Source organism: Lepidochelys kempii, chromosome 14, assembly GCF_965140285.1.
Source record: "Lepidochelys kempii isolate rLepKem1 chromosome 14, rLepKem1.hap1, whole genome shotgun sequence".
In the NCBI taxonomy this organism is placed as follows: Eukaryota; Metazoa; Chordata; order Testudines; family Cheloniidae; genus Lepidochelys; species Lepidochelys kempii.
In genome coordinates, this window is record NC_136393.1 from 1,154,093 (window position 1) to 1,178,179 (window position 24,087).

The 24,087-nt window shown below is 46.3% G+C and overlaps 2 protein-coding genes across 2 annotated transcripts in view; one reads left to right on the top strand and one right to left on the bottom strand.

Annotated features, from left to right (window-relative positions):
- Positions 1-24,087, top strand: part of PGS1 (phosphatidylglycerophosphate synthase 1) — a 94,711-nt gene that overhangs the window by 60,717 nt on the left and 9,907 nt on the right. The gene's annotated exons all lie outside the window — the stretch shown is intronic.
- Positions 1-24,087, bottom strand: part of DNAH17 (dynein axonemal heavy chain 17) — a 103,649-nt gene that overhangs the window by 30,710 nt on the left and 48,852 nt on the right. The window contains exons 36-54 of the mRNA XM_073310983.1: positions 23,920-24,076; positions 22,402-22,506; positions 18,450-18,607; positions 17,979-18,117; positions 17,190-17,417; positions 14,461-14,598; positions 13,402-13,534; positions 12,929-13,056; positions 12,646-12,794; positions 12,208-12,490; positions 8,819-8,992; positions 6,812-7,019; positions 6,548-6,713; positions 5,485-5,587; positions 5,041-5,188; positions 3,093-3,184; positions 2,751-2,912; positions 1,367-1,531; positions 979-1,170 (exon numbers count right to left, since the gene is read on the bottom strand). Of these exons, the coding sequence (XP_073167084.1) occupies positions 979-1,170; positions 1,367-1,531; positions 2,751-2,912; positions 3,093-3,184; positions 5,041-5,188; positions 5,485-5,587; positions 6,548-6,713; positions 6,812-7,019; positions 8,819-8,992; positions 12,208-12,490; positions 12,646-12,794; positions 12,929-13,056; positions 13,402-13,534; positions 14,461-14,598; positions 17,190-17,417; positions 17,979-18,117; positions 18,450-18,607; positions 22,402-22,506; positions 23,920-24,076 (3,028 nt within the window). The remainder of the gene's footprint in view (positions 1-978; positions 1,171-1,366; positions 1,532-2,750; positions 2,913-3,092; positions 3,185-5,040; positions 5,189-5,484; positions 5,588-6,547; positions 6,714-6,811; positions 7,020-8,818; positions 8,993-12,207; positions 12,491-12,645; positions 12,795-12,928; positions 13,057-13,401; positions 13,535-14,460; positions 14,599-17,189; positions 17,418-17,978; positions 18,118-18,449; positions 18,608-22,401; positions 22,507-23,919; positions 24,077-24,087) is intronic.

The window sequence follows — 24,087 nt, forward strand, 5'->3', positions numbered from 1 at the left end:
TGACACACTAGCAGAAGCAGATCCAGTGGGCAGAGAAGCAAGAACAGCCGGGAGAAGGGTGCAGTGACATTTCCCCTACGGTTGCTAACACATTCCTTGTTTATCTTTTTTTCTACCTGGTTCTTTCCTTTATCTGTAAAGGTACAATCTCCACACTCTGTTTGGGCCCAATTCTCCCTTTCCTGACCCCGAAAGCCCACTTGCCCTCCCAGCAAAGCCTCTAGCTTAGCAACTGCTATTGCAGACACTAGAGTAGGAATACTGCCTGCCTGCCTGCCGAGACCTGAGCAGCCCCACTGTGCTGTACTGAGATGGATGCTCTCTGGTTCTCCAGCTTACAGCACATGCCTCTAGTTAACTGGCATCTACCAAAAGCAACCAGTTCAAGCCTTTCATCTGAAACATGTTGCTGCATCTTTGAGTGAAATCCAGAAATCAGCTGAGTGGAATGAGACCAGCATTGTGACCTCACCTCTTGCCCCTAGTATGCTACAATATTCCTCGTCTCATCTGCCCAGTGATCAGCTTCTCCTGCAGCCCTGCCATCCCTTTTTCCATGTGACCCCCTCCCCGTGCACAGTCCAGCCCCTGTGAGCTCATTGCATGGCCCTTGCCCTGTTTGTGTTTAAATCCCTCTTAAAGAGCCACCTCTGCTGTGCTGCTTACAGTGACCTGAGCAGACGTGTACAGAAATTCCCAATTGCTGTTCCCTTTCCCCAGTCTCTGTCTGTGGGTCTCCTCCAACGTAAACACCTCAGGGCAGGGATTCCTTCCAGAGGCTCTGGGGAGTTCCTTGCCCAGAGTGGATGCCAGCCTAAATACCCGATAATAGAACATGAAGCCTTTATAAGCCTGTCTTTGACCATCAGATCAAGGTGAGGTGCTTGCCTAGCAGGCTTTTAGCACCATTTATCATGTCTTCTTTTCGTGAGCAGATTGGATTTCCCTAGCAAAGGGTGAAGAAAAGCCAGTGCTAACCTTGAGGTCAGGAATTCCATATCCTTTCTTCAGTGTAATCTGAAATACATCCAGAGCACTAATATAGGCTGCTAGTCGGGAAAGACTTTGCTTTCCGCTCCCTCCTACTCCCACCAACAAGGCATTCCCTCGGGGAGACTCTAATATCCGGCTAATTCTGCAAATGTGGGACACAGCATCTTCAAACAGCACCTGAGCAGAGCAGACAGGAGAGGCTTTTGCTAGTCTGAACACAATAAGAGCTTGCAGTGAACTCCACTATTTCCAAATGAAAAGCATATGAAACAGAGCGCACAGGTGTAAAAAAGTCAGATTTCACCCCAAAATGCTAGGAGAAATCTCTTGCCCTAGCATTTCACTCTTACTGCCAGTTCACACTGATTCTCACCAAATTCATCACGGCATTGACCTCATTGTACGTCTCCAGGGCTTCCACCAGCAGCTTGTTCAGATACCTGGAGTCTGACACAGGGAGGTACTTGGGCTCTCCAATTCCCTGGGCAAAGTGACAGTAAATGTTGGGCTTCGCAAATAGCAGATTCTCACCAAGTTCCTAGAGAGAAACACAGATGACAAAGGTATTCCACAGGGACTGGCCGCCCTCACTTTCCACTAGTGTGCCCCCAGACTGACTGTATTTCCTACCCAAACTCTGCAGTCCTTTCACAAGCACAAGGGCTGGGTGTGGGAAAATGTAAGACCTGAGCCCCCAGCCAGAGGATAGTTTTACTCCACAGCATAATGTTTATATACATCTAAGAAATACCCTGTTTCTAGGGTAGGGACTCAATCTTGCAGCAGACTACACAGGCACTGGGGTGCACCTATGCACAGAGCCCCACTGAAGTCAATGAGGCTCTTATGTGAGCATAGGGGTGTCCTTGCACACACTCAATTGCAGGATCAGGCCCTTCACCCCAATGCTGAATGACCACATATGTTCTCACAGCCCATCATTACTTCTGCCACTAACTCTCAACTCTCCCTCTCCTCCTGGCCCCTCAGTCCCACTTATCGTCCTGGATAACCAGCCACAAGTTTCAACAGGAATATGGTGAGACCCCAAGTGCTTCCCTCCCTCTCTTCTCCAGCACTGCTGAGGATTCCTCCATCTTGATCACTATCCAGGCTGTCACCTTCAGCTCCTTGCCGGGCCACAACCCGCCATCTGCCTGAGGCTATGTCCTATCATCTCATCTTTGTCTCCCATGCCCTCCAGCCCTGAACTGGACATAAACTGTGGTCAAGAAAAACAACAGCCAGGTAGTCTTAAGCAGCACCTCCCAAACCTGCCGTTCTGGAAATGAAAATGACATACAATCCATGCACAGGCCAGCAAGTGCTGAAAGCCCATTTGCAAAGGTCGATTTTCATAATTCATGTGACAAGAGATAGGTTTGGAATAAACACATTGAAATAATCTCTGGAAGAGTACGGCTTTAACTATCATGAGAAGCCACCCACAGAGAGCGGTTACTAACTGGTAGCTATGCTTACCGTGAACTGTACAGCTTGCACCTTATGAAATGTTTGAGATGCACTCTAATTCCCATCCTGAAGATCAGATTATGGGTCACCTCCAAAGGCAATATGTATGAGGCATAAATTATATATCGGTTCGTGGGTCTAAACTGCTACTAATTTACACTCCAAGCAGCTTAAAGGTAAAAGTTAAATGATTTAAACATCATCGCTGAACCCAGCTCTGTCACCATCACAGATTCAGCACCCCTTAAATATAAAAGCTGTTAGTGTTTCAAAACATGGCTTACGTCAAAGTATTTTTTACAGGTGGCTGCTAGAACTCTTCCAAAGCTTTCTTTATCTTTCTCGTCAACGAGTTTATCTCCATACACTCTCTCGGCTTCGTGTAGCCAGAGTCGGACTAGGTCAATAGGAGTTTTAAGGCATTCAGCAGTGGAGAACAACAGTCCCTGCCAAACATACAAATCTGTCAGTCTTAGTTTCTTGATTGCTGCCCAAAATGGAAGAGCCAGCTCTGGAGACAGCTAACAGCAAAAGACAGCAGGGGCATGATACATGTGAAAGTGGTAGAGAGAGATAAAACAGACATAAATTAAAATGAAATAACTGAAATATAAAATACACTCTACCTGAAATATGTTAGAGAGATCCCGGAGGTTGAAGAGGTAGTGAAATTTGATGGCCGTAGGCAGAAACGATGATGTAATTTTCTGATGTAAGGCTGTTTATGGGAAAACACACTATCTGAGAGCAGCCGGATACCAAAAGAGTACAAATTTTAAAGTATGGAATTATTTTTCTTCAAACATGGCTCAAGTTTATCAAATAAACCAAAATTGAAATTTTAGCTTCATTATTTTTCAGTAAATTTACTGTGCAATTTCAATGCAAAGATGAGAGAACTGGATTTTTTTCCACACTCACTCAAAACCCTTAACAACAGAATCAATTCTGCTGAAACTTTAAAACAGAATCATCTTTTCATTGAGACCACGCTTGGACCATTTCACCCCAAAAAGAATTTATTCTTCAGGTTGTGAGACACAAAATAGGAAGGTGGAGAGGAAGCTGAAACTTGACCTGAATTAAAGCCACTGCAAAAACACACAGAACCTAACCATCACAAACATGGAACAACAATGCAATAAGAGGTTTCTTGAAACCAGTATATGTGCTAAAGAACCTAGACAGAATTATAATTAAACCAGATCATTTTCATAAGAGTATTGTATCATTCACGGTACTGTCAGGGGAGCTTTAAAAATGTGTGTAATACAAAGAAATACTAGTGATTCACTCACAGGTTTCATGCAGTGTATAGTAAGTTTATTTAAAATGGGAGTGGGGTCTATAGTTTCACAGACCATTTACTTTACAAACTTTGTTTTACAGCTACTCATTCTGATGCCAGTAAAAATAGTGTATTGTATACAGCAGCAGCATGAACAAGATTTTCCCAAATTTGGTTCTCTACAGATAAGCACTAAATCCACATATTTAAGCACCTAATAAGAGGCCGCATTTCCAAGGTGCTGAGCAACCGAAGATCCTACTGACGCCCATGAAGCTGCAGGTGCTGCCAGTGGCATAGACAGGGATCTGTGTGTGCAACATTAGACACCCAGTGTTAAAAATATATGCACACAGGAAGAGAAACAGGGCAATAGAGCCCCAGGTTAAAACCTGGATGCTGTAATGAGCTGGGGCTGGGTTTCTGCTCCCCAGACCATGAAGCAGCAGCCTGCGGTTGTCCCATAAGTACGGTGCACAGAGAGGAATCCTGGTCCATTCTGGTCTATCCAGGTTCTTATCCCGTCCTCCTCGCCATAGCATCTGAGCTCTTCCTAGAGGCACGTTAAGCAACGAGACTGACACTTGTCATGTGCAATCAGTGGTCATGGGATACATGGAGTTGTCGATTCCTAGTCCACCTCCACACTGCCTCCTGCAAACCCCATCCATGGGACAGAGCAGCACTCCCCACTGCACAGGGCGCTGCAGTGCTCAGCACTGCACACCTCCCCATAACCTGCCTCCCACGAGCATGGTGCAAGCCCAGTGGCTCAGCTACATCCCAAGCTGTCTGACTCTGAGGAAGCAGGGCCAAAGTCCCCTCTCCAATCCACAGTGCAGCTCTCTGCTGCCCACTCCCAAGGCACTGGTGTCAATGAGCACATGCAGAAGAGAGCTGCAGTACAGGTGGGTGGAAAAATCTTGCTGCGGGCCGAACATGCGTTCTCGCTCTAAACATTTCAGTGTGGGATTTTCAAAAGTGCTCAGCATTGGTCCAACTCTGCTTCCTTTAAGTCAATGGTAAAACTTCCATTGGCTTTCGTGGGAACAGAGATGGAGCGATGCCTCGTGCTTTGAAATTCTCACCCTTCCACCTGTGCAGAGGCATAGTCAATGTCCTGTACAGTTTCAAGGAGCTGCACGGGGTGGCTATTTGACATCTCTTTCCGACACAGTGTGCACTTTACAAACACTGGTACAACAGGTACAATAGATATTGGTGAAAAAAATATCTGCCCTATATAATGCTGCCTTTCTAAACATTAACGTGTCCTTGCTGCTTACCCAGCACTCCCGCGATGAGTGGTGACAGGATTTTCTGAATGGTAACCGGAATGTTATGGATCGTTAAGTGCTGTGCAAGGATGGTGCTGTAAATGGTCACAAGTGCTTCTTGGCCAGGAAAACTCACAGCAAACACACAAAAGTGTCGCTAAAACAAAGCAATTTAAAAGCAAACGTGTCAGGAGAGGGTGTGACTTCCGTCAGAACCCCCATGTTTCCACCTGCCAGGCCACACATTGCCTGGAAACGAATCCACCACAGCAAGTGAGATGGTGGATGTCAGACACAGACACCACAAACTAGACACTTCCATTAGTGTCAAAGGACCCATAAAAGGGGAGAGGAGGTAAAATCTAAAGAGAGCCAAACTGCTGGCGAAGTGGATGGCTACCACTGAGACCGAAGCTAACAAAAGCCCAACCCAATTGTTTCTCCATTGCATACCTGAAGTCTGGAGTCAATCGTAAAGGATCCAGATGTTGGATTCATGCAGGCTACATACTGACAGTTGTGAACGTCCTTTAATGTCAGCTTGTTTCTGTCATACCTAAACAACAGGGGAAAGAGAAGGACGTGTACGTGCCTTTATTCTGTGAAGACAAAAGGAGCTGTCCCTCCCGTAGTATGAACCTTGCTCCAAACAACTTTCACACACACTGATCTCTCCCAGACGCCTTTACAGAGAAGATCCAGGGGAGATGATCATCTGCCCACAGTGTCCTCTCTTGGCAGAGCATAACATCTATTGCATAGGAAAAGACATTTTTTGCTGTCCAGAAAATAGTTACAACTCAGGGCAGGTCTACGCTTAAAACACTGCTGCAGCACTTCAGTGAAGACACTATAGGCCAGTGGGAGAGCTTCTTCCGTCAGCATAGTTAATCCACCTCTGTGAGAGGTGGAAGCGATGTCAATGGGAGAAGCTCTCCCGTCAACGTAGTATTGTCTACACCAGGGGTTAGGTCGTTATAACTGCATCACTCGGGGTTGGATTTTTCACATCCCTGAGCAATGTGGTTGTACCGATATCAGTTTATAGCATAGACCTGGCCTAAGAATAAAAGCAGGAAAGGCCAGTGAGATGGACCCACTGCTCCAATGCCACTGGGCAGCATTTCTAGCAGCAGGTCTCACACTAGGCTTGCTATTGGCAATTCTGGACTGTCCTGGTCTCCAGAGATCTCATGATCCAGAACTGCTATGTTATGGGTCATTCTCTTTGTGTATTTATAATGCTCTGCCACAGACTGCCTGTGTGATCTTGGCCAACTCCCTCAGTCCCTGTGTGCCTCCATTCCCATCTGTACAATGGGGATAATAGCACTGCCCTGCCACACCTTGTGAGGATAACTACGCCAAACATGATCAGGCATTCAGATACTCTGATGATGGGGCCAGATACACTCCTTAGACAGACACACAGACCCCATCACCACAGCAGCATAATCTGAGCAAGAGTAATTCAACACATGGATGAAACAACTGAAGAGTTTAGCTATACAATTACCAGTGCCCATGGTCCATATGCTGCCTGATCAGTGTATGAGGAGCTACTGTGCCATATTTGTCCACTTCAGGCATATTCATATCATCTATGAAGTAAATAAGCTTCTTTGTGCCTGGAGGACCAAAGTTTCTCCCGGATTTCTTCTCCAAGGGCTTCTCAAGAATAGCTGCAGGATGACAGCAACACCAATCCAATGACTTGTGCAGTCATCACTTCCCAGTAAGACAAGCCTGTTTTCAGGCTGTTTCTGGCTAAGCACCTTACCCTGCAGCATGGCCGAGGTCGTGTAGAAGTTAAAGGGGACAGCCTGCAACAAGTAGTCATCAGTGTTCAGAGACTGCAGTTTGTCCACCATCATGACCGACTTCCCTGTACCTGCATTCCCCACTAACATCACAGGCCATTTCTTTGCCACTAGCAAATCCATAAAATAGCGAATTCGGATGGTTTCTGTCGTATGGACCACAGAAGCCTGTTGAAAAGTCATCAATGAAATAAACTATTTTAATCAAGTTTAGCCAAACTGGGTTTGCTGATAGATTCTGTCTTAAAGTGAGATGTTGAAATCCTTGAGCGTGAACATCTCAGGAGCTGGATTATTCTAAAGGTTCTACAGTTACAATTGGGGCTTGTGGTTACAGAATTGGACAGGCTTCAAATAAGTTTTCCTAAAAACCCAACCCTTGTCTCACAGCTCTGCAGTCAGTGAATGCACTGACAGGCTCTCTCCCTTTATTTGGGTTTTTCAACATGTACAAAGCCAGAGTACAGTTTGTGAAAACGTACAAAAGAACCAGGAGCATCTTCTAACACTGCACATTGCATCCAGGCGATAAACAATTACAACAACTCTTTCCTCAGAATCTAAGACAGCCATTGGCATTGGAGCACTTAAGGCTTCACCTTGCAGGAAGCAGCCCAGGGGACATCAGTAGAGCAGCTCACACGAGTGTGGGCTGTCAGATCAGGCCCTAGATTTCTGAGGCCGAGGTAAACCCAGGACAAGCAGCAAATGCTCCCAGAAATAGGACGTTAATGGCCATTTTTGCTCCAGCCTCAAAGCAAACCAGTGCAGAGGAGCTGCTTCCTCCGCAGAAGGAGCAGATTTCCAAGGCAAGACTGCTAACAGCAGGCACCGTGAATACGTGCAACACATGCTCCTAGAACATCACCTTACCCATAAATACTGACTCTCCAGGAAACCCAGAAGTCAGCACGTAACAGTTGCAATGCTTGTGCCAGTGACTGTCTTAACCAGGCCAAATACAGCCGGGGCGCTGCTGTTTTTCCTTCTCAGTATGCCTGTTAAAATGTGTAGTCTTTTGGATCTCGCTATGCTCCCACAGCATGCCAGCTGGACATGCATTATGCTCAGCTTCTTGTCCCAGTGCTCACAGAACCATGGGCAGGGTTGCTGTGCTTGTGATCTATTTGGGCTGTGCTCCGTAGACTTCTCACTGACTTAACTGTAAGCTGCAGCGTGCGACTCAGACATAGCAAAGGCTGGTTTGTGTGTACAGGGTCAGGTACTTACCTGGTGCCTAGGGTCAGAATCGGGACGCTCCACTCCCGCTATTTCAATTAGTTAATTAACCCTTTCTGTGCGCCAAGTGCAGCATGCCTTGCCCCTAACTGCCATCTGACTTTTTTTCATTTCCTGAGGGTTAATAGCCTGGAGCCAATATGCACGCGGGAGATGCTCAAGGCTCCCTCCTGTTTGGGCATTCATAATTCCCATATGTTCCCTACCAGCTTTTCTGCCCCATGTCTGGAAACAGGTGTTTAAAGACAGGATTGAGAGCACAAAACACACCACAGTGAGGGACACCTCAGAGGTGTATGAAATAAACAATAGCCATAGGACTTGCCTGGTCTAGTCAGAGTATGGGCCTGTTTAGATCAGCAGCCTGCCTTTCTGTGGCAGTGGACTAGACCAGATACTTTAAGGAAACCAGTCCGCGCCCACAATGCACCTAGCCAACACTATCCGTAGGGAAACAACGTTTTCCAGGCACTGTACATCATCATCTTGCATCCTAAATATCAGACTGAACTACCTACATCCCTGGCTTAACTTGCATAGCCACAGAGGTTTAGTAATGGAAATAAAATAACCCATTTGTATGCCATGCTGTTCTTGTACCTTATTGCAATATTGTATGCAAGATCTTGCATAATTTGGCAAGACGTCCTTTACTCCAGCATGGAAGGGGGCAATAAATTAGTAACTAAAGTAACAAGAAAGAATCAAGGATCATTTTTGGGAATTACCTGTAAAGGAACGTCTGGGTCCAGCTCAAATGTTGGCACTTTATCATTCCAAAGCATGAATTTCTTACTTTCTGGATCTATGTAATAGTCAAAAATAGTCCCTTGAGATGGAAACTTGATGGTTTTAAATTCATTCACCCACCATTTACTGAACTCTACACGATAGTCCATAAGCTGAGGAGGAGAAAAACAAACTCATTATACAGTTTCTAATGCCTTTGTGGGACATGTTCAGTTAGTCACTCTGGCCCGCAGCTTTGCAACACAGGCTATTTGGAGCGGAGACGGATTCTGCATGCTTCGGTGGCTGGCTTTGAAACAGCTTTGTGGAGTGCTTTAGAGTAAAGCACAAAAGTCTAGCATGCCTGCCCCTGCAGGAGCCAGACACAAACATCTTTACTCAGCCAAAGCCCAGGGTAAAGTAATCTCCCCTCAGCCAATTCCAAAGGGGAAGATGAAAAACACTGTCTCCCTCTCAGCTCCAGCCCTGGCCTTCAAGATCCTGCCTCAGCCCCCTGCTCTCCAGAGTGTGTCCTCGTGCTGCATAGTGAGTCAAGGGAATTAAATAATTCTCCCCAGCTGACTGAATCCTGCTCCCCTGCCAATTCTTGCTCTCAGGCCAGGCAACTGGTTTACAAGATTCATTTTCAGAGTATGACCACACTTAACTTCTCCCCCTCCTGCAGTATAGCATCTTGGGGCCTTTCATAACAGGATCATGCACTATATACTGTACAGAACAAGTTCATTAAAAGATTGTTATACAGAGGACTGGGATCAACTGTTTGCCATGTCCACCCAGAATAGAACAAGGACTCAACATAGTTGCAGCAAGGGCCATTCAGGTTAGCTATCAGGAAACACTTTCTAACTCTCAGGGTAGTTAAGGTCTGGAACAGGCTCCCAAGGGAGGCTGTGGAATGTCCCTCACTGGAGGTTTTTAAGAACATGTTGGACAAACCCGTTAGGCAGAGGCGCCGACTCTGTGGGTGCTCTGAGGCTGGAGCACGCATGGGGAAAAATTGATGGGTGCTCTGCACCCACCGGCAGCTCCCTGATCTGCCTCCCCACCCCAGCGCACCTCCGCCTCTGCTCTGCCTTCTCCCCTGATCGCGCTGCCGCATCCTGCTTCTCCCCCCTCCCTCCCCGCGCCGCGAAACTCCTGTTTCGTGCGGCAAGCGCTGGGAGGGAGGGGTGGAGGAGGAGGAACGCAGCGCGCTCGGGGAAGAGGCGGGGCCGGGGGGGATTTGGGGAGGGGTCCAATAGGGGTGGGGAGGGGGTGGAGTTGGGGGGCACGAGCACTCACCGGCTCCAAGGAAAGCTGGCGCCTGTGCTCTCAGGGATGTCTAGGTTGACTTGGTTTGAGGCTGGACTAGATGACCTCCTGAGGTCCCTTCCAGCTGGACATTTCTATCGTTCCCCTTGTGTATTTGCCAAAGAGCCTGTCACAGTTCCCAAAGACTCCCTTGGATTTGGGCTTAGACATTGAAACATGCACATGTAGATTTACTGACACTTACTATGTTCACCTCTAGATCTCAAAGTGCTTTACAGACCAGTGTAAATACGATTATCCCCATTGCATTCACAGGGTCATCAAGCATAGGCATCGATTGTTACTTGCCCAAGGTCATGGAGCAAACAAAGGGCAGATTCTGGGACAGAATCCATGTCTTCGGACACCCAGCTCTGTGCTCAGCCCTCCGGCCCGGAGCCGGCCTGGTACTAGTGTTTCTGTTGCATGGAGGGGTCCTCCGGCCCCTTTCAGCTCAAGCTGCCACCCCTGCTACACACAGCAGTCTCTATGCAGTCTTTGGATGAAGATGGTTACACGGGAAGCCTGAGAGAGCAAATGTGAGCTGTGTGCTCAAAGGATCTCCCTCCCTAGGGAATTCCCAGGAAGTATCCTTTCCAGGAGAGACCTAAGCACTTTCTATTACATTGTTTTCTGATCAAATTCTCAATGTTTGCATTAACAAAGCAGTGAAACACCAAGGGGAAAACACCAAAAATGTTGCTACTTGGGCTCTTGCTATAAAGTTTGTGATTCTGATCTAGCAGCAGCTAAGCCACTGGCTGTGTTACCCTTTTAAGCATCTGTGGCCCTGAACCCACAAACACATAGACATGTGCTTAGCTTTAACTACTGACTTCAGCGAGAACATGCATGGGCTTAAAATTAAGTTTGTGCATGTGATGGGTTCAGTCACAGAGACCCCCTTAGGACTGTCACCTGATGTACTGGAATTATCTCTGAGCCCATTTTCCCTGCCAGCTTGGGACTCCAGAACCCTGCCTTGTTGAGCCAGACACGCCACCCTGCTGCAACACAGACCCAGGTCTGGTCCATGAACCCAAAGCTGCAGACTTAACTGAAAACAGCTCAGCAGGTATTTCTGTCTCCAGCACCCAGACACCCAGCTCCGAATGGGATCCAAACCCCAAATAAATCCGTTTTACTTTGTATAAAGCTTATACAGAGTAAACTCATAGATTGTCCACCCTCTGTAACACTGATAGAGAGATATGCACAGCTGTTTGCTCCCCCAGGTATTAATCACTTACTCTGGGTTAATTAATAAACAAAAGTGATTTTATTAAGTATAAAAAGTAGGATTTAAGTATTTCCAAGTAATAACAGACAGAACAAAGTAAGTTACCAAGCAAAATAAAACAAAACACGCAAGTCTAAGCCTAATACATTAAGAAACTGAATACAGGTAAATCTCAGACACCGTTTAAAGTGAGAGAGTCCCCAGGCTACTGGGTCCATCCTGCCGCAAACACACCCGACTCTTTGTAGCTAAGGGAACTCCCGCTAGTCAGAACCAAAGCTTGGAATGGACTCATGTGACCTAGCTGCTGTAAAAGACTGGCACAGATCTCGGAATGGATTCCCCATAAACACTATGGCAACCAACGCTGCTCTTGTGTTCAGAACATAGGAACTGCCAAACTGGATCAGAGCCACGGTCCATCTAGGTCAGTGTCCTCTCAGTCTTTAATAGTGGCTAGAACCAGATGCTTCAGCAGAAGGTGAAAGAACCCCCATTTCATTGTAACTATGAACTAATTTCCCTTTGTTCTTTTTATTTTCTGTGACTCAGAAATCAAAAATCATTTAAAAATACAAACTGCTTTTTTCCCCCCCAGTCACAAACCCCAGAAATCTCATTTCATTTCCTCAACATTTTCCAGACAAATTGTACATTAGGCTTAGACTAAGCATGAGATATTTCAGAACCAAATAAAATGAAAAAATAAAACAGGAGATTGAGTGGCATTAACTCTGGGGTCAACACTTCAGCCTGTTCAATCAAAGAGATCTAAAAAGAGAATTTTGTTACCATTCAAGTTGAACTGGCCTTATATTACAAGCTGTTACTAACCTGGTCTTGAAACATTGCTCCTCCAAATGCCCAGAAACACGCAAAGACAAAGTACAGTTCATATAGCTCTTTTGAGGAGTCTGGAGGCGTGTTAGTTGGAGTCAGGAGACATTCTAGTAGATACAGTATGGTTTGTATGATAGTAATTTCAGGGACTGGGGTAATCTTCTTGAACCCAAACCTCAGTTTATCTAGACATGTAGGCAGGTATTTATCAAACAGAATCATTAAGTTGGCTTTTTCAGACTGTACATTTCGCTTCTCAATCCAGCTGCTTACCACACTACAAAATAATGGACATATTTCACATTTCAACATATGGCAATAAGTAAATATAACAGTAATAAGCCTTTTCCTGCTGTGCTATGGAAAAACGTACGACACTTTGAAATGCATGGCATTCACACTTCAAAGAGGGGAATGTGAAACAAAACTCACGGGTTCCAGCCCAGATCTGCAGGGTTGATATAGAGAATTCCAGCCCTGGATACTGTTGCTGGCGTTGCTGTCCTCAGGTGACTGATCTCAAAGAGGAGTCTCATGGTGGGATTTAGTGGGATTCGCTCATTGCTCGCTAAGGTGAGCACCTAAGAGGAAGGCAACCAGACAGAAAAAAACACTTCGTTCCGCAGGAGCAGAAATACACATGAGCTGGTTAATTTAAATTAACCCTCAAGTGAAGTTCTCTGATTTTTAATTCCAACAGCATCTCAGTACTGACCTTATTATCATCCATGACAGTATTCAGAGATTCAATCCACATGGGATCTATATCTCCATCGAGAATGATCCATTTGGGACCAAGGTGAGTGATATTAGCCAGGTCTCGCATCGTTGTAGAAAACAGACCTGCCCAACACAAACAGTGTCTTTGCTTGGTTTTCTTTCTAGTACTTGGTTTCTTCATTTAAACTAAATTGCTCAGAAGGAGGTGGTCAAGAAGCAGCCACAATATTTCCTCAATAAACCTGCCAGCCTTGCTAAAAAATTTCCCCTCTAATTCTGTGGAGAAGCCAAAGAAAAGATCTGCCCATTTCTACAGTCATTTTTAACAGAAGGTTTATGTATTGTTATGAATGAACTGCTTGCTGAGGTTTTTTAAATGCCACCATTTTCATTCAGTATAATTTACAGTAAATGCAGCTACTTACACACTATTAGGGCTCATTGATTGGAAGACGGTTGGTTTCTTACCATCTTTCCATTCTCTAGTAGCTGGATGAATAACTCCAAATAGCTCATCACAGGTTACAGCTTTAGGGTCAAGGTCCACAGCAACAGGCCTTTTTTTCATGGTTTGGTAAGTCTTATTCAGGGATTTCAGTACCTGCAGGGTAAGATGGATGTGCTCATACAGGATGGAGGTTCTCAAAAGAAGGCATCTACATTCTCTGACATGGTCTTTCGGGACGAAGCAATGAAAGCCGCAGAAGAGAGTGGTAGTCTTTCCCCTTATCTTTTAGCCTTTGGCCCTATGTCATAAATGGAGGCCCTGAAAACACTAAAGATGTCTGAGCCACGACACTGGAATCACTTCATGCCCCTCCAAATGGCTGAAAGCCAGTGAACAGCAGCAGCTGGACCTACTGCTGAACAAGATCATCGATGTTTCCTTCAGAGCAAGCAATCTCCCACCCTAGAGCACATTGCACTCTCTTCACTCTGGAACGAACTGGCTCTCAGAAGTGAAAATGCCAGCTCCACTCTTTTAATGAAGAACTGAAATGCAGTTTCCTGAATGATCAGCAATCTCCCCTTGCCGACACCCCTTCACTTTTAGCCTCCCCTGCTAACAGGCCGGGCACGTACTTTCCTCTTTAAAGGCCTCATTCCAAACCCAGTGAAATCAGTGGAAAGACTTCGATTGACGTAGTTCGTTTGGATCCCCAGGTGTCACGGGAGGAACATGAATTTCCTGCCCAGGTGTAATGCACTGGCCATGTGGTTGTGACCATGGCTCCCACTACTTCTACCAGCAGCACAGACCTGGCGCCCACAGAGAAGGAGGAGGCTGTGTCGAAGTGGCACTTCCTTCACCATTACACTTTGCTTTTTGAAATGTCATAATTAGGCTTGCTCGTAGTTCCAAGGCTTTGCCTGCTCATGGTCAGCATTAGACATCTGAGGGGGGAGGAGTGTGGAAACTAGGGAATGTATTTTAATTGGAGAAGGGCTCACTAGCTCCAAGAGTTTGGAAAATGCTGCTGCAAGAAATCTCTGTCCATTTAGTCTGCCCCCCCCACCGCCCCGTACCTGGGACTTGCCACTGCCTGCATTGCCAATGACAAACACCGAGTGTCTCACTTGGAGCAGCTCCTCCAGCTGCACCACCTTCAGCACAAAGCTCTCTTCTGCCTGCAGCTTGAGCTCGAGGATGGACTGCTTAATAATCTGTGAAGTTCAGAAGAGATGTGAGAGCTTGTCCGGAGCCACTGCACAGAACACAGAGTCACTACACAGGCTGCAGCTACCATGTCCTTGAGAAGAACCAGCAAGAGACTCCAGCTGGTTGGAGCAGGTGCAGAAGCAGCCAAAGCAGGGACCATTGGACACCCAGAGAACTTTCGACAGGGCTTGCTCTGCCCTTTGCTGATTGGCAGTGTGCTTCAATTCTCCCACTTTGCTACTTGTGAGCTCAGCTGTGGAAAATATGAGTGACCGTTCAAACCGTGCCACAGTAACTGACAACACACACTGTTGGGAAAAGGGAGACAGACAGACAGACTGAACTAATCCAAACCAAAAGGCCTCCTACTATTATTCGAGGATTGTGTTAAGAGCATGCCTGGTGAACAAGAGAAGGGTGTGACTGGAAATCAGTGAACCAAAATTGGTGTGTCAGAGATTGGGCCTAATTGATGGTCAACAATGGAAGGACAGGCTATTCCACTCATTGCTCCCTTTTGGGGGAGTCTTTGGGGGACAAGCTGGCCACCACAATGTTGGCTGAAAGAAGGAAAGGAATGACCTTCCCCACCATGGCTGCCAGCCCCACCATCTTCTGGGATCCAGCAGGACACCATTTTGTCTATCGTCCTAATTCTGAGAGATGTCCTGACTAGCCTGGGCCAAGAGAGGGACCCAGATACGCCCCTCCTCCCCCGGCTCTGGCTGAATCACAACCACCACCTGGGATATGAGACTTTGTCCTGCCCCCACCCCAGCCACTGCTCCCCACTCCCCATGTGACTTTTCCCTTCCCCAAGTTATTTCTTCCCTTCTCTATCCCTCTCCTTTTGCCTTCTGCTTAGCTGGCCAAGACTATATTTTGCAACACTTTTGTCAGCCTGTGACCAGAAAGAGGCAGCTAAAGGCAGTGCCCTAACTAGCCCAATGTTCGTTCAAGTTCACTCAGTGTGTCAGAGTGGCTGATAAGAGCATGTGCCATCCATGTGTTTTTCCAGCAGTGAGGCTGCAAGTGGGAATCAACAACAGAGACAGATGCTGCATTTTCTCCCTTGCTGTTCATTACTTCCCCATCTTGTGTGTGTTTGTCTTCTAGGAAATGGGGTCAGACTTCAGCAAGAACAGCAGCTCCAGCCCATCTCAGCTAACTCTTCCCCTCTTCCCAAAAAAGGACGGTTATTGCTGTCAAACAAGGGGAGAGGGTTCTTTCTAAAGACTCTCTGTAGCTAGAGGGAGAGGGAAAAAGGGGTGTTGTTAAAATGAAAGCCTTAGTTAATCCTTGACATTTCAAATGCTTTAGCCTTCCCCCGCCCCCTTCTTTTCTGTATCTAAAATAAAAGGCTACGAACGTTCAGTGGCCTGTTTACCATGGTGCTGAGCTGGCTGTGGTCTGCGTACCAAACCCTCTGTAATGCTGGACAGCGATAGGGTCAGGTGAACACTTTTGACTATTTGGGCCCACTGATTCCATCTAAATGAATACAAGAGGCCCCACTCTTGGTTGGCTCTTAGGCACTACCCACTACTCCGCTAAGGCCAGCCAGGGATCTGTACTGCACAAGGGGTCTCCGTTCCGGTTTTGAGACGGTCCCTGCTCTCCAGAACGGTGGGCTGAGGGAGCACCGCACAAGCAGCATACTCTGTGCGGGAGTCAGACACGCCACACATCGTTCAGAGATTATCCCTTCTTTCTGGCCCTCAGTAAAGAACTTGAAAGAGTCACTTCAAGCTCTTCTTGGCCAGGGTCTCCATGACACAAAGCCTTTGAGGGTGGTGAGGTGCAAGTTAAAGGGGGGATATCACAGAGTGACATTGGCCCTTTGAGAGAGAGCAAGGCCTGTGACTCACCAGCTCACTGCAGCTGGGTTTAAAAGAAGGTACCTGAGCCATATAAATGGGGGACAGCCTGGGCACAGGAGGGGAGAGTCAGTGCGGAAAGGGGCCGGTGACAGCTGCCTAGGAGAGAGAGAGACTGAAGGCCCTCCCTGGGAAGATGGAGGAGCTGTCTAGGAGGCCAGCACAGGGGCAAGTTTGCTCACTATCCTGTTCTAGAGAGCAAGTGCCATAAGGCTGAAAATGGCAGAGGGCTAGGAAGCCAGTGGAAGGGCTAGCCCGCTGGCCTTAGTGAGCCAGAGAGGACTGGAGAGGGCCGAAGGCTGAGAGCAGCAGAGGGAGATGGCTCGAGAGCTGAAGCTGGAGGCCCAGAGAGGGCAGAAGGCTGGGAGTGAGGCATGGGGAGACACCGCGGGACGTGGTGGGTTACATATACTGTTTGGACTGTGCTGGGGAATTCTGGATTATGGGTGTGGGACTTTTGTTATGATTTATGTACATGGGACATGTATAATAAATTAACCCTGTAAGGACTATATATAATTGGAAAGTCTTTAAGGGCTATTTTTGGGGACTCTGAAGGGGAAACTGAGGCAGACAGGTTTGTTGTTCTTCAACCTGCTGCAGGGGGGCATGCCAGGCGGCTGTTGCCCTATGACAGGAAAAAATAGGAGACCCAAGAGCCGCCTCCCACCAATAATCTTAATGGCCAAGGTCAGCAAGGCCCGTGTCTGCGCAATCACCTTTTCAAAGTTCAGATCCCGTTTTCTCGGTACATCCAGTGCTGGGAAAAGGTCTCCAATTAGTCCCATGAACACCGGCAAGTCATCCGTCACAATCTTGGGGATGTTGAAGTCTCGTAAAGCTCTCATTAGGACTTGATCCTCCGCACGGCCAGGGTCGCCTCTCTTCAAGGAGCCTGCTACCACCAGCACAGACTTAATAGCTCTCAAGCCCCAGTCATAATGATCCTGGCAAACAGTGAGCAAAGCCTTACATTGCATTTGGGTGAAATAAAATGGTTTTAAATTAAAAAAAAAACCCACAGAAAAACCACAACACCCTCCCAAAAAACCCAAACTCCAGAAAGTCTCCACAGCATCCAGAAGAAATGCCATTAAGTGTGTGTATTTGCAGGGGAAACTCCATTCAACAAAGGAATGAAAGAAACCCTAGCAACCTTCAGCTGGGTAGTGTGTTTTGCCTCCCTGGAAGCAGATTTCCATTAGCTTTTAAGGCAACTGACATGACCAATGTGAGGATGCTATCGTCTGTATGGGCTTTATTCTACTAGTACATACTGTGCTGCATCTCTTTATTTTCCTGCTGACCATCCGTGCCGCAGGCAGGCTGTCTGTCAGAAGTCACATCAGTGTCTGAGTGGAATTTTCCACAATGTAGCTTAAAATGTTTGGAAAAATACAGGCCAAGTTGCGACTAATAACTTGTGATTTTTAAAAATATATCTATGTCAGGTTTTAAAATAGATAAACTCTTCCTGCTCAAAGAACCGTGGACTAATATTAAATTACCTGCTTCGAAAGTAGCTCTTTGCATAGTGTATAAAGAGTAATAAACTTTCTAGCAAGAAGTCTGGCATCAAGAAAACCTTCTGCAACAAGCATAATTTCACAGATAAGCTCAAAATCGGGGACAACCATAGCGCAGGGTCTAAAGGAAACAAGGCGAACAAAGTTCCATGTCAACCTTTGAGAAAATTAGCCTTTGCACACATGCATTCGCTGCGTCCCCTTCTCTGATATACATATGCAGAGCTGAACTACAGGATGATGGAATTTTGCGTGCCTGGATTTTCAGTATAGAGCCTTCATTATATTGTATACATTGTGTGTGCACACACACACACACACCCCACACAGTCTCTCTCCCTCTAATAAAAGCAAAAGAGCCCTTGGTACAGCAAGGTGGCAAATCAGAGTATATAATCAGCATACTGTCAATTAACAACCAGGTTCTGACGATAGTCATCCGCACACAAATACCTGAATAAAGCCTTTAGATTTTCAGGCAATTCAGTCCGGCCTGCATAGCCGGGGTTCATTGTAATGAATATTCCAACTGTTGGTATAAGACCTATTATCTCTCCAAGGAAATTAAATGTTTTCTTTTTGGCACGAATTGCATCTTGCACACATTTTACCTACACAAGTAAGAGGAAGATTTAGTACCAACAATGTAATGAATTACAGTTTGCATCTTAAACAACCAAGAAGCACTGCCCAGTGCACTCTAGAACCCCTTTAAGTACGAACGGAAGGGCTTATTGGGTGCTTGCAGGCTGAATGCAGTCACCCTTACTCTGAGCTAGACTGTGACTTCCTGTACTCACATTCACTAGTAATTACTCCCAAGGAATCCCACTGACTTCAATAGGTCTATTTGGTGAGTAACTGCTCCTTATTCTGAGGGTGGGACTCAGAATCTGGCCCTCCCTGTGCGATCCCATTGATTTTGTGTAGCAAGGTGCTACTCAGCCTGAGTTGGGGGATGGAACTGATCTCTCAGGGAGTACACTGGAACAATTCAAATGATGGTGCATCTCCTATACTGGGCCCCAACCAGACTGGAGTCCATACCTTCCCATAGCCGTGGACCAGACTAGCTTGAATATTCTCCTCCCTTCTTCCACCCCATCGCAGGCTGGAACCAGCCTGAGGTTTATTCAGCTCCCCCCTTTAGCTGACATGAAAATAAAAGACTATGAGAATACGGATGAAGGAAATGGAGTTGCTCAGGTGCGATGTTACGTGGTTTCTCCGGTTCTCAGGGCACACCTGTGCTGCACTCACTGGCCGGGTGGGACTGCAGCTCGAGCCGACACGCCAGAGCCTCTCTCTGGCCCCAGAGCAGTGGAGCAGCGCCAGCGCCAGGGTGGATAGCCCTGTAGCACGTACCCAGGCTCCCAGGCGGGATTGTGCAGCCTGCGCTGACGCTCTCGCTGTCACAGCTTCACTGCCCTACAGCCGAGCTAGCGAGATTAAAGCTCGGATGTGCTGTCTTGAGGTTAAGTCACATGCCACGACTGCAGCAGGCACAGACTCATAGAAAAGTGTGTGTGACAGGGTCGGGCCAGATGGCTGCAGAAGAGCGATCCTATTGGGATCCAGGAAGCAGATGGGTTTCTCCTCCTTTCCCCACGCTGGCCAGTGATGGGGCTAGCTGAGTGAATGGCAGGCTTGAGCCACTAGCAAAAGTGGCCAAGCTGAGGGCTGCCGTGAACCTCTGAGGCGAGCAAATCTGCCAACAAGCGCAGGACCCACCAAGGCAGAGGACAGGTTTCAGAGTAACAGCCGTGTTGGTCTGTATTCGCAAAAAGAAAAGGAGAACTTGTGGCACCTTAGAGACTAACCAATTTATTTGAGCATGAGCTTTCGTGAGCTACAGCTCACTTCATCGGATGCATGCCGTGGAAACTGCAGCAGACTTTATATATACACAGAGAATATGAAACAATACCTCCTCCCACCCCACTCTCCTGCTGGTGATAGCCCATCCAAAAGTGACCACTCTCCTTACAATGTGTATGATAATCAAGTTGGGCCATTTCCAGCACAAATCCAGGTTCTCACCCTCTGCCCCCACCACAAAAACTCACTCTCCTGCTGGTAATAGCCCATCCAAAGTGACCACTCTCCCTACAATGTGCATGATAATCAAGGTGGGCCATTTCCAGCACAAATCCAGGTTTTCTCAGCCCCCCCCCTCCCCAAACTCCCTCTCCTGCTGGTAATAGCTTATCCAAAGTGACCACTCTCCTTACAATGTGTATGAAAATCAAGGTGGGCCATTTGGGGGGGTGAGAAAACCTGGATTTGTGCTGGAAATGGCCCACCTTGATTTTCATACACATTGTAAGGAGAGTGATCACTTTGGATAAGCTATTACCAGCAGGAGAGTGGGGTGGGAGGAGGTATTGTTTCATATTCTCTGTGTATATATAAAGTCTGCTGCAGTTTCCACAGTATGCATCCGATGAAGTGAGCTGTAGGTCATGAAAGCTTATGCTTAAATAAATTGGTTAGTCTCTAAGGTGCCACAAGTACTCCTTTTCTCAAGGCAGAGGAGGAACTTTGTCACAATATATATATTAGGGCTGTCGATTAATCGCAGTTAACTCATGTGGTTAACTCAAAAAAATTAATCATGATTAAAAAAATTAATTGCGATTAATCAGACTGTTAAACAGTAGAATACCAATTGAAATGTATTAAATATTTTTGGATGTTTTTCTACGTTTTCTAATATATTGATTTCTATTACAACAGAATACAAAGTGTACAGCGCTCACTTTATATTTTTTATTACAAATATTTGCATTGTAAAAATGATAAAGAGAAATGGTATTTTTCAGTTCACCTCATACAAGTACTGAAGTGCAATTTCTTTATCATGAAAGCGTAACTTACAAATGTAGATTTTTTTTTTGTTACATAACTTCACTCAAAACCAAAACAATGTAAACCTTTAGAGCCTGCAAGTCCACTCAGTCCTTCTTCTTGTTCAGCCAATTGCTAAGACAAACAAGTTTGTTTACATTTACGGGAGATAATGTTGTCCGCTTCTTATTTACAATGTCACCTGAAAGTGAGAACAGGCGTTCGCATGGCACTTTCGTAGCTGCCATTGCAAGGTATTTACGTGCCAGATATGCTAAACATTCGTACACCCCTTCATGCTTTGGCCACCATTCCAAAGGACATGCTTCCATGCTGGTGATGCTCATTAAAAAAATAATGTGTTAATTAAATTAGTGACTGAACTCCTTGGGGGAGAATTGTATGTCTTCTCTTCTGTTTTACCTGCATTCTGCCATATAGTTCACGTTGTAGCAGTCTCAGATGATGACCCAACGCATGTTGTTCATTTTAAGAATACTTATGCAGCAGATTTGACAAAACACAAAAAAGGTACAAATGTGAGATTTCTAAAAATAGCTACAGTACTCGACCCAAAATCTGAGAGGGACGAGGAGTGGAGCATGCTTTCTGAAGTCTTAAAAGATCAACACTTAGATGCGAAAACTACAGAACCTGAACCACCAAAAAAGAAAATCAACCTTCTGCTGGTGGTATCGACTCGATGATGAAAATGAACATGCATCAGTCAGCTCTGCTTTGGGTCATTATTGAGCAGAACCCAACATCAGCATGGAGGTTACGTCCCCTGGAATGGTGGCTGAAGCATGCAGGGACATATGAATCTTTAGCACATCTGGCACATAAATCTCTTGCGATGCCAGCTACAACAGTGCCATGCGAACGCCTGTTCTCACTTTCAGGTGACACTGTAAACAAGAAGCAGGCAGCAGTATCTCCTGCAAATTGTAACCAGACTTGTTTGTCCGAGTGATTGGCTGAAGTAGGACTGAGTAGACTTGTAGGCTCTAAAGTTTGACATTGTTTTATTTTTGAATGCAGTCATTTTTTTGGACATAATTCTACATTTGTAAGTTCAACTTTCAGATAGGGAGATTGCACTACAGTACTTGTATGAGGTGAATTGAAAAATACTATTTTGTTTTTTACAGTGCAAATATTTGTAATCAAAAATAAATATAAAGTGAGCACTGTACTCTTTGTATTCTGTGCTGTAAATTAAATCAATATATTTGAAAATGTAGAAAACAGCCACAAATATTTAAATAAATGGTATTCTGTTATTGTTTAACAGGGTGTTCAATGGCGTGCTTAATTTTTTTCATCGCTTGACAGCCCTATTATTTTTATATATATGCATTAAGCACAAATATTAGACCCGTTACATAGCCTAAATTGGCCTATAGCTGTATTAGAATTCCATTCACTTCTGCTAAGTATCCCATAACACCTTGCATTTGTTGAATGGCTTAAGTAGATAGGGAAATTGTCAGGATCAGGACAGATGAGTATTTACCACAACATCACAGTAATTTACATACTGGAGAAAACTTCCTACCTGCACAGCAATCACTGATAAAACTTCTACTGAAATGCGATTGAATTCATCAAAGCATCCCCAGGCTCCAGTCTGAGCTAATCCTTTGTAGATATTTCCACAGGACTAGAGAGCAAAGTGATTGGAGAAGGCTGACTGCACCATGGGGATTCATTACAAAAAGAACAGTTCTAAAGAATTAATCTGACATTTATACTACACACTGTTTCTCTAGGACAGCCTCTCACAACATTAGGGTCATCCAAAAATACAGAGGAAAAATCCCCCTCCTGTAGGGAAATTTTGACTCCTTTGTGAAAACTCCTTTGCAGCTACCCAGGATTTTCCTCTAGTTTCAGCAGGTGCTGTCCAGATAGCTGTACATGCAGGGACGTCACACGTGCCCTAGTCCCAGCTTCCTGCCAAAACAGCCTGAGACGGAGTGTTCTCCACTGAAGTCAAAGCCAGAACTCCCATGGACCCACAGTCACTACAAGTGTGTGAATGACACTCCACAGCAGGGAGAGGTACCACCCCGACACCTGGGCTTTTCCCTAGCAACTGGAGGGGGAAAGGAAGTGTTCTCAGCCCAGCTGCCAGACTGTGTGAAGTGACAGGGCTCCCAGTGGGGAAGGGGTGGGCTGCTTGTGGCACTGAGTTCCCATGCCTGACTTTGGTTGCAAAGCCACCAACTATTGCGGCAGCGAGCGCCGCACATGAAGGAGACTTTCAGAGGCACATGGGAGGGACCAATTAGAAACGAATAGGAGACTGCAGTCTCCGAGCAATTGCACGGACTTTGTCACGAGGGGAGGAAAAGTACTGGAATTCAGCTTGCTGTGCACACCGTTTGCTGTACCCCTTCCCAGAAACGTTCTCCAGGGGGCTCACTCCTGCCATGGTTCCAACACCATCAGTAGCCTCATGATGAACTCAAATGGAACAGGGCTCGTAGACCTGCTAGTCTGTCCCCGCGATATATTGGCTAGCTGTCTGTGCAGTCTAGTTTAAGGTACTCTAGGGAGAGGGCTCTCACTGTCCCCCTGGGCTGACTGTCATAGGTTTATACACTCACTGGCAGGAAGCCTTTCCTGATATTTAGGCTAAGTTTTCCAGCCCCCATTCCCCAGCAGACCAGAGTTCACGTTGACCCTGTCACCATGACTTTGCCGATGGGTGTGTCCTGGGCAAGACTGCTTCAGCCACAAGCCTTTGGGGCAGGATCCTCAGCTGTACCTGAGCTCCACACAATGCAGGGGAGAAGGTTGGGGGTGGAGGTTCTGCACGGGGGCTTCAAAGCATTTTTGCTTTCCCTAAGTCCTGGAGCTTTCGGGGCCTGGTTTGCCCTCCAGTGTAATTTAGCCTCAGGGCTACAATGGCCTCTCCAGAGCCTTTCCACAGCCAGCAAGAGGCAGAATGCAGCAGCGCTTTGAACATGCCCACCTCCACCCCGTTCTAGGACTGCTCATGGCCTGGAGAGGGGGCTCTGGGATCCTATCCACGGACCTCATTCATTACTTTCACTCATTTGAGTTTTACCTTGTAATCCATTTGCTCAGAGCAGTTGAAGACATAGACCATGATCCCTACAGCTCGTCCCAGGTCCTTAGTGGTCTCAGTTTTCCCTGTACCCGCAGGGCCTGCAGGTGCACCCCCCATTATCAGGTGAAGGGATTGGGTCAGAGTGATGTAGCATCTGAAATGCAA